Source organism: Triturus cristatus, chromosome 5_2 (genome assembly GCF_964204655.1).
Source record: "Triturus cristatus chromosome 5_2, aTriCri1.1, whole genome shotgun sequence".
Classification (NCBI taxonomy): domain Eukaryota; kingdom Metazoa; phylum Chordata; class Amphibia; order Caudata; family Salamandridae; genus Triturus; species Triturus cristatus.
This window is the reverse complement of record NC_140588.1, coordinates 1,133,098,183-1,133,108,093: the sequence shown is the minus strand read 5'-3', so window position 1 is coordinate 1,133,108,093 and position 9,911 is coordinate 1,133,098,183. Positions and strand designations below refer to the sequence as shown.

The 9,911-nt window shown below is 53.3% G+C and overlaps 1 protein-coding gene across 1 annotated transcript in view; it reads left to right on the top strand.

The window, feature by feature from the left end:
- Nucleotides 1–718: 718 nt before the first annotated feature.
- The window catches only part of LOC146829901 (baculoviral IAP repeat-containing protein 5.1-like), a 158,028-nt gene continuing 148,835 nt past the window's right edge, over nt 719–9,911 (top strand). Inside the window, exon 1 of the mRNA XM_085606746.1 lies at nt 719–1,109. Within this exon, the coding sequence (XP_085462872.1) occupies nt 1,005–1,109 (105 nt within the window). The 5' untranslated portion in view covers nt 719–1,004. The remainder of the gene's footprint in view (nt 1,110–9,911) is intronic.

Below are 9,911 nucleotides of genomic sequence, written 5' to 3'. Positions count from 1 at the left end.
GCTCTCGTTGGGACCCCAGACCCTTGGCCCGGCTCTCGTTGGGACCCCAGACCCTTGGCCCTGCTCTCATTGGGACGCCAGAACCTTGGCCCAGCTCTCGTTGGGACCCTTGGCCCGGCTCTCGTTGGGACCCCAGACCCTTGGCCCGGCTCTCATTGGGACGCCAGAACCTTGGCCCGGCTCTCGTTGGGACCCTTGGCCCGGCTCTCGTTGGGACCCCAGACCCTTGGCCCGGCTCTCGTTGGGACCCCAGACCCTTGGCCCGGCTCTCGTTGGGACCCCAGACCCTTGGCCCGGCTCTCGTTTGGACCCCAGACCCTTGGCTCACCCTCCTCTGTTTGTTGTCCAGTCCTGGGTGTGTAACTGGGTAACACAAGCTCCGTCCTGCAGGATCGAGGAGTCCCCTCATAAATCGGTATTTGACGGTGTTTTCGCCCAGTTGCGGCATCTCCAGGGTGTGTTTGTCGTTTCAGAGCCCGCCCGGCAGGAGGGGCCCAGGAAGGGAGAGGTCCGGCTCCAATCCCTCCAAGTGACAGACAGCCGTCGTGGCTGCACTGACCCCGAGCAGGGCAGGGCAGGGCATGGGACGGACAGCCCTCCTGCTGAGGACACTGACTGAGGGACTGACTGACGGACAGCCCTCCTGGTTAAGAGGCCACTGGCTGACAGACGGACTGACAGCCCTGCCGGGAGTAAGGCCACTGACTGGCCGAAGCCCTCCTGGTAGGAGGCCACACTGACTGACGGGTAAGGACAGCTCTCCTGCTGAGGCCACTGACTGACCGACAGACAGCCGGTAGTAACAAAGCCCCGGGGCCTTCAGGCAGGCGTTGGACACCCTCCAGGGTTAGGGCTACAAGTGGGCGGGGTGTGGCTAGCGTGAAGCAAGTGCTCGGACCCGCTCGGCTAAGACAAGTCCTCTTCCTTCTGGTTTCTCCGGCCCAAGTCTCGGCGCACCCTCTTTAGTCTTTTTCCTTTGGCTCCTGGCCTGTGTGGTGTCGAAAATGGAGATATTGCATCAGTACCGGGAGATGTACGACTTCACCAACCGGCTGAAGACTTTCGGGGACTGGCCCTTCGCGGAGAACTGCATGTGTACCCCAGAAAATGTAAGTACCACGAAACCCTGCACCCCAACTCCTGGAGGTAGCGTCTGAGCTGGAGGGAGCTAAGAGCGGGGTAGATGTTCGGGTGAGCAGCTTACTACGTGTCCCGAGGACACAACCTTGTTTGCCGAAGGCTGTCCTTAGCTAAATCAATGCATTTTGGGAGTTGTAGTCTTTATTCAGTTAACTGGACGGTCGTGCCTGGGAGCCGGAGTTGTAAAGTCCTGGACTGCACTAAGGCGCCTCAATGTCTCTCTAATGCCAGTTGTGAACTGTTGCTGTCTCTTTTCTTCGCCCTCCCTCGTGCATTCGACAGGCGGAGTCGGAGATCTCGGGCGCTTTAAACACTGGCTATTGAAACCACTAGACGTTATAAAGGCCGTGAGGCGAAGGGATTGTAAATGTAAGCATGGATCAATCCATCCTGCGCTGCTCCTGACCAAGGGTGTGTGAGGGGGGGAGGGGGGGGGGAGGATGATGATGATGCTCTAGATGTTATTTATTTTACAGTTTTTTTATAGAGCGCGAACCAGACCCGTGAGGTATGTATCCAGAGCCGGAATGACGTCATCATGGCCTGTCATTGGCAGGCATCAATCACCCTTCCTAAGACGCGGGCGGTCTTCACACGAAGGTTTGACGCCACTTCTGCCCCTTGGTGCTCGTTTCACTCCCTGCAGTAGGTTTATTAATGATGGTGGTAAACCACGTGGTGGCTGTAGATTGTAGTAGGGTGGCTGGCTGGCTGTCTCTGTCTGTACCCAGCCCGCTCTACATCCGTCCACTCCCGGGGGTTGTAGTTATCTTTGATCAGTGGTCGAAGTGGGCGGGATCGGAAGGGCACGGCGTGCCCCTACTTATTCTATTCCAAGGATTCCGTTCCCCCTACTTTTTTATTTTGAAAATGCGTCCCGGGAAGCAAGAAATCACCATGGCCTTTAAATAAAGCTCGGCGTTTCCTGGCGTTCGAGGACGGGCGGCAGAGCAGTAACTGGAGTTCTCCTTCTTGCTCAGAGAAGAAAAATAGTGTCCACCAGGCGCGCAACACCCATTGGGCTCACCGGGCTTCAGCCCCCCCCATCATGTGTGTCAGCCCGTACTTCACAGGTCTTTGACAGACACGGTAGGTTCAGGGAGGCTTCTTTATTCTTATCCTCTACCTTCAGTGTCCCTACTCTAACTGCCCCGTTTCCCTTTCCTAGCACCTCCTCTTCCCTCGCTCCACCTACGCTCCGCCCTCCCCACTACTAGACCGCACACCAGTACATCTCCCCCTTTGTTAACAGAACAAACTCACAAAATATTTACATCTCTTCAATTAGCCGACGTGGCTGGCGGATTGTCTGTCGTGGTCTGAGAGACCGGCCTTCTGGTACCGCAGTATGGTTGCCTTCGCTTCTTTCCTCCGGGCCAGTAGCAGTCTCACCTCGTAGTTCAGTCTGATCAGTTCTCGGAGGCTGGAGTCGTGACTCTAGCGCATCCTGCAGAGCCGAGCTACATCTTTGAAAATGAGACACATTTCAAGTGATGCGCCTACTGTCTGATTCTGCCGTCAGCATGGTTCCCTTTTGACGGGTGACTGTCAGAGGCTCTGCTCGAAACCTGCTGTCCGTTTTCTTACATTGCTCCTGCTTAACCACCACACAGTCTCCCTCTCGGAAGGAGAGCGATCGGGCTCGCCTCCGACCATCAGCATACGTTTTCATGCCCTCTTTGCGAGCCCGGTCAGTGGTCGCCATTTCTTGATGGATGCGACCTGGGGACACGGGTCGTAATGCTCCTTCCCAGGTGGGTATTCGTGTCCGAATAGGACGCCCCAGCATGAGCGTCGCTGGGCATTTGCCTGTGGTGGCATGCGGTGTCGTTCGGTATGATCGGAGCACGTCATTGAGGGCTGTTTGCATGTCTCTTCTATCAAGCACGGCCTGCTGGAATGTTCTCTTGAGAGTGGCCATGAATCTTTCAACAGTGCCGTTAGCCTGAGGCCATAGCGGTGTTATTCGCCGGTGTCGGATATCCATTAGTTTCATGAAGTCACTGAACTCTTGCCCATTGAACGGCGGGCCATTGTCCGTCTTCACTACCTTGGGTACTCCCCAAGCTGCAAATACCTCGTCAAGGACGGCAAGCGTGGCAGTTGCTCCGGTGGAAGGGACGAATCGGGCGATGGGGAATCTCGAGTACTCATCAACAACCACCAGCACGTACTTGCCCGACTGCATTGGGCCGTAGAAGTCCATGGCTAGTTCCTGCCACACTCCTGATGGTAATGGTGTCATTTGGAGCGGGGCTGGAGGATCACCGCGCCCCACCACTTGGCACTGCGGACAGTCTTTGAGGGTACGTTCTACCATTTTGTCAAGAAATGGGAACCAGACACGTTCACGAAGGGCTCTCTTGGTCGCAACCACGCCTCGATGGCTTTCATGGGCCAGGTTGATGACTCCTTGGCGCAGGTGCTGTGGGATGACAATCCGGTGGTCTCTCAGGAGCAGTCCTTCCGCTGTGACGGATAGTTCCTCGCTCACATTCTTGAATGCCTGCAGCTCTTGGCACTTCTCTGGGTCACTCTCCTCAGGTGTATCGTCCTGTCTCCACCGATGTGTTTGTACCCGGTGAATCACCCTTTGTAGCAGCTCATCCTGCGAGGTGGCTTGCTGGATGGCTTCTAGGGGAACAGCCGGCGGCCGTGCCTGGGCCACTACGAAGTGGATGTACTCCTCAGCTACGGACGGAGTGGGACGTTGGGTAGCTTCGGGGTGCCTTGACATGTAATCGGCTGGGTTGGCCGACTTCCATGGTTTGTGGACAATGGTGAAAGTATATTCTTGCAGACGTAGTCCCCATCGTTCGATGCGGGGTGGCATTTTGGAGCGCGGGTTCCCAAAGATGGTGACGAGCACTTGGTGGTCTGTCACCATGGTGAAGTGTTTTCCATATATGAACACGTGAAAGTGTTCGCAGGCCCATACTACCGCGAGGCTCTCTTTCTCGGGTTGGGAGTAGGCCTTCTCCGTGTCGGAGAGACTTCGGCTGGCATGGGCCACTATGTGACGCTGGTCAGTGTCCTTATCGTATTGGGCCAGGATAGCACCTAGACCAACGGGGCTGGCGTCCACTGTGATCTCAGTTTTCCGGTCCGGGCTGAAGTACGCCAGACTGTCGGCTTTTCCCACCGCTTGTTTGATGTTCCGAAATGCTCGCTCGCACTCCGGAGTCCACTCAAATGCCTGGCCTTGTTTTGTCAGTCTCCGGAGGGGGTGGCTGAGAGTGGCGTAGTCTTCGATGTACCGTGAGCAGTAGCTCGCCATCCCTAGGAAGGACCGCACGTCGCTGACATCCCGTGGACTCTTGGTGTCATTCAGCGAGCTCACTTTGTCCGGGTCCGGCTTCATCCCTGCACCAGAGAAGACGTGCCCGAAGAATTTCAGCTTTTCTTGATGGAATTCGCAATTCTCTTTGTTGAGAGTTAAGTTTGCGTCCAAGAGCGCGTGGCAGACTCTGTCGAGGGCTGTGTCATGAGCTTGAATGTTCGCCCCGTACACTAGGATGTCATCACTGTAATTCAGTGTGTTGGGGATGTGATGGATAGTCTGCCGGATGTCTTCTTGGAATATCTCGGCAGCTGATGATATGCCAAAATTCAGCCTTTTATACCGGAACAGCCCCAGGTGCGTCGCAAACGTTGTGATGTATCGAGAGTCTTCATGGAGTTCCAGTTGATGGTACCCTTTGTTGAGGTCGAGTTTGGAAAACACGCGCGCACCATTTAGTGCGGCTATCATGTCACTCAGATGGGGTCCTGGGTGGCGTTCTCTCTCGATAGCTGTGTTGGGCATGCGCATATCCACACAGAGTCGGACTTTCCCTGGAGTTCCTTTCTTCGGGACGATCACCACTGGCGATACCCACGGCGTGGGGCCCTCTGTACGCTCGATGATGTCGGCTGTCAGGAGGTCTTGCAGTTCATCTTCTACAGCCTGTTGAAGGTGAAAAGGAACCTTTCGGGGATGCTGGGCAACCGGTTGAACCTGTTCATCGATATGCAAGCGGATCTGGCCCCTATTCATTTTTCCGAGTCCTGTGAACAGTTTTGGGAACTTGCGGACGGTGTCACCGTCATCGGTGACGCGATAGAGAATTTCAACCAGTCTTAGCCGTTCGGCCGTCAGTAGGCTGAGGAGACAGTCCGCTTCCGGCCCCTCGATGACATGTATCACCGCTGGAACCGATGTCGTTTGGTGCCTCAGTACAGTCGGGAATTTTCCAAGACACGGAAGTGGTTCTCTGGACATCCAGGTGTAGACACGGACGTGCGCAGGGTTCAGTCGGGGGCGAGGATTCATCTTCCTGTATTCAGTCACTGGGATGTAGTTCAGTGACGCCCCGCTGTCCATCACGAACTTCGTGTTGTGGCCACCAACACTGATGTCCAGACGGGGGTATTTTTTGAGTTGGTCCGGGTCAGCGATCATGTTCGCGTACTCCACCGAATACTCTTGTTCGTCTGAAGATGACCCTGATTCACGAGATGGAGATCTCCTTGACCACCTGGACGACCGCGACTCCCTGCTGGAATGGGAGGACCTTGATGATGATTTCTGGCGGACATGCACTGCTCGTACATGGTGCCGGCGGGTGTCTCTTCTCGACGACTCAGGCGCGGTCTTGTCTTTGTCTTTCTCACGGCGGTATTCCCCGCACATAGCTTCAAAGTGATGACTCCGGCCGCACTTGCGGCACTGTTGCCCCATGGCCGGGCATGTCCCGCTGTGTGGAAAGTCATATCCACATCTGTAGCACCGTCTCGCAGCCGATTTCTTTGCGTGATCATGTCGCTTGCTCCTCCTCCCCGAGTCAGGTCGCCGATGTTCTGGGTAGCGGCGGCGCGAAGATGGTCGGGCATGTCGCTCGCGCTCTTTCGACCCCCGGCGGGGACGACTAGTGTGCACTTGGCATGCAAGCTCCTTGCGCTCCGTGCACCCTGACTCCATGGACTTGGCATGTTCCTCGGCCTGGTCGTGCACTCTTGTTAGTTCTTCGATTTCGTCCAGGGTGTGAGTCTTCTTTAGCAGTTTTCGTCGAAGGGTCTCCGACTGACAGCCGTCGATTACGCGCAAGCGTATGGCATCATCCGTTGAGAACGATTCGAAATCGCAGTGACGCGCTAGCCGCCGAAGTCGCGTAATGTAGGCGCCCATTATCTCATCTTTCTCTTGTCGCGCCCGCTGGAACACATACCTCTCATAGTCCACATTCTTCTTGTGTATGAATTTTTTATCCAGGGCCTCACGAACTTTGGCGTATGTTCCTGCATCTGCAGCGGGAATTTCCTTGATCATCTTGCTGACATCTTTCCCCACTAGATTGCGGAGTGCAATTAGCTGGTCCTCATCCCCGAGTACCTTGGAGCCTTTGATGTAGTCCTCAAAGTCCTCTATCCATTCCTCCCAGCGAGGGCCCATACTGCTACCGACAACGAGCGCAAGAGGCTCCGGAGGGCGCAAATGCGACAGTCCCATGACGATTGGCTTCGCTTCCTGACGGGTCGGTGATCCGTGGTTCGACATCGTGTGTGCGACTCAACCCACTTCCGTCAGCTCAGGTGGCTTCCCAAGTTCGTTGTGACTGTGCTCGTGTTTGTTTGTTCACTTGCCTGTATTAGCTCGTGCTCATTTGCTTTGCATTGACGTTGGCTTGTGCTTGCTGGTTGTATTCTTCTTTCACTTTTGCTGTTGCTTGTGCTTGTTTGCTTTCACACTTGCAGTGGACTTTGCTCGTGTTTGTTTGTTCACTCGCTTGTATTAGCTCGTGCTTGTTTGCGTTGGCTTGTGCTTGTTTAAATTTGTTCTGGGCGCCTGACTTTAAGATGGCCGCCTATTCACTTCAATGGGGATGTCCCTCCGAGGCTGCCTGACTTTAAGATGGCCGCCGGGTCACTGCACACGTGGGGCCTCACACGAGGCTCGATCATTGCTTTCTGCCTGCCGCAGCGTGTTAGAGCTTCACTCACCCACTCCTGGAGACTGCCGCTTGCACCAGGTAGGGAGGCTTCACCGCTGCTCGCACGTGTATCTTCCTATTTCATGCGCAGGGGGGGGGGCTCTCATGTGTTGAGATTGCCTTCTACGAAGCACTTCTCACGCGGGGGGGGGGGGGGTTCCTTGAGCAGGATCTGGGCTTCCCCTTCTCATCCGCGTTCGCCTCTGTTGTCTGCAGGCCCCGGGTCAGACTCCGGGTGCACCGCGCGCGTGTCAGCGCTCCCGCCGTCACCTGCCACCACTCGGTCTCCGGCGGGTCGTTCACGTCGTCGGGTCCGGGAGAGTCTGCTGCTCATCCCACCCTCGTCGCCAGCTGTCGTGTCCCCCTGCGTCACCCTTCAATCACGACAGACACGGTAGGTTCAGGGAGGCTTCTTTATTCTTATCCTCTACCTTCAGTGTCCCTACTCTAACTGCCCCGTTTCCCTTTCCTAGCACCTCCTCTTCCCTCGCTCCACCTACGCTCCGCCCTCCCCACTACTAGACTGCACACCAGTACACTCGTTAATGAGGCTTTTGTTTTGTTTTCACCCCTTCTTACAGCCACTCTGCCTATGGCTGGAAGACTTAGCCCCCCCCCCCCTAATCTTGTTCAGCCCCCATCCGAAATTTGGCTCTAGTTGCCCGCCTGGTGTCCACTTCTGCTCTGCTGCTTCAGCTGCCTCCCCCCCCCCCACTCTTTCATTCTTCCCTCTCTTTCTGTCTAGCAGCTCTTCTCCTACTGAAAACCGTGACTTCAAGATGGGGTTCTCACTCTCTTTCATCTACTTTCTTTTATTTGCTCCCCTGTGAAATGGATCCAAAAAAGAAAATATTTTTTCCTGGAAATGTCTTATTTAATTCCAAAGTGCAGCCTCTGTAATAAAAGGTTAAAAATATGAAAAATACCTAAATAAAGTAAGACAGTGGAAGCAAACTGGCCAGGTTGATTTCATTCACACCCATTTGCGCCACTTTTACAGAGTTTGCGAGTGAAGCGCTGTTTCTGTTTCCTCGTCTTTGTTTTCCTGGGCTTGCAACTAGTGCACCAATCCTGGAGGTACTGCAAAGTGTGGATTGGAAAACAAAATGTGTACTGCAGCTCTGCATTCAGGGATGTGGTCTTTTTACCATACTGCTAACGTTTTGTAAGGATATTAGCAATGGACATTGAAATGGGTCCATTCAGGGCCCTGTAGTCATGTCTTTAACTTTTCAGGCAAAAGCACTCACTGATTTCTGAATAGTGAGTGAGAGATCGTTAAGGTAACCATGTTGTTCCTGCTTACATTTCACATGGTTTGCAACATTTTGCATCCCCTATGAGTGTTTGCTTTTTCCAGGATGATGTTACTTTTTTTTGTAGGCCGCATATTGCTCTTGTTTATTGCGTCATTTAAATTGAGCCTCATCCAGGTGTTTATAGCCGGCAGCAATTGGGTTGTAGTTGAAAGCAGTGAGAGTTTCTCAGTGGGGCAGTATGGTGTTCAGTGGGGGAGAGGATGTGGCACTATGGCCAGAGCTGCTGAATTTGGAACTGGGGAACCAGGTTCAGCCTTAATAACCAGTCCACCAGACCACTCTCCTGAGAGAGCACAATCCCATGCTAGACCTTCTAAGGCCCCGCAAGACCTTAGAAGCGCTGGTGTCTTAGCACCAGCAGGTGGACCCTAGCATGACAAGTGTAGGTTAACCTTCAAGGTTTGTCCACCACAATCCATACTGAAGTTCACCTCCAGTCTTGCTGGTAGGCCAATGAAGCAGCACAACCAAGAACAACAGTGACTCTGTCACTGTGGTCACAGGACCCCTGAGAAGGGCCAGCTCTAGGGCAGTGCACCCGGTGTGACTGGGCGCTGACTTTGGGTGGCGGCATTATGTTTGCAAGTATATTAAGGTTTTAAAAGCGCTTGCTGCCTCCTTCCTGGCCTCCAGCAATTTTCGGCAACAATAAAAATGTCATGATGACTCTGGTGTTTAATGTTCTTCCTAGAGAGAGATCAGAGTTTTATCTAGTGGAAGTTTTGACTCATGGAAAGGTAGCACAGAGGGTTAATGTGCCTCCTGCAAAGAACATGTACCATGCAGATAACAAAGTGCACATAATGTAAATAGGTCAGTGGGCTGCTGCATTTGTCAGAGAAATCCTTTTGTTGCTTGCAGTTTATAAGTTAAAATCCTAACATAGAACAGTGCGCTATTAACTGTCATCTAAGAGCTGCATGCAAACTCCAAGATATAAATTAGAGCATTGTGTTTTTTCCTCCAGTCTTTGGTTATCCCAATATTGCAAAAAGTGTTCTTTTGGACAGAAATCAATTCTGATTATTAAAGAGACCCCCAACCACGGTATTACGTTTTAAATTCTTAGCTTGTGTTTCTCCAGACCAATCACTATTAACCTATATGGCCTACTAGTATGGTTGTCATGTGACTCCTACACCTTGTAGTCCTTAGTCTTATGTAACATTTTCTATACATTGATTTACACACATATGTGATGTAAAGTGCTCTGACACCCTACACTGGTATGAGCGGCGCTGTAAATCAAATTAAATGCATCAGAGAGAGTGTGGTTATGGAGACTTGAGGGGCACTGTTAAAGGGTGGTAGTGAGGGAATCCATAGTAGAGGTGGTCATTGGGGGTGCAATAACCAACATTAATGCACAGGGCACCACCAGTGCTAAGGCCGGACCTGCCCTTGAGGCCAGTCTGCCTCACCCATAGGTACCTCCATTGGCCTTGTTTCAGCAGTAGTAGCTACAACTTACCAGGGATTGGCA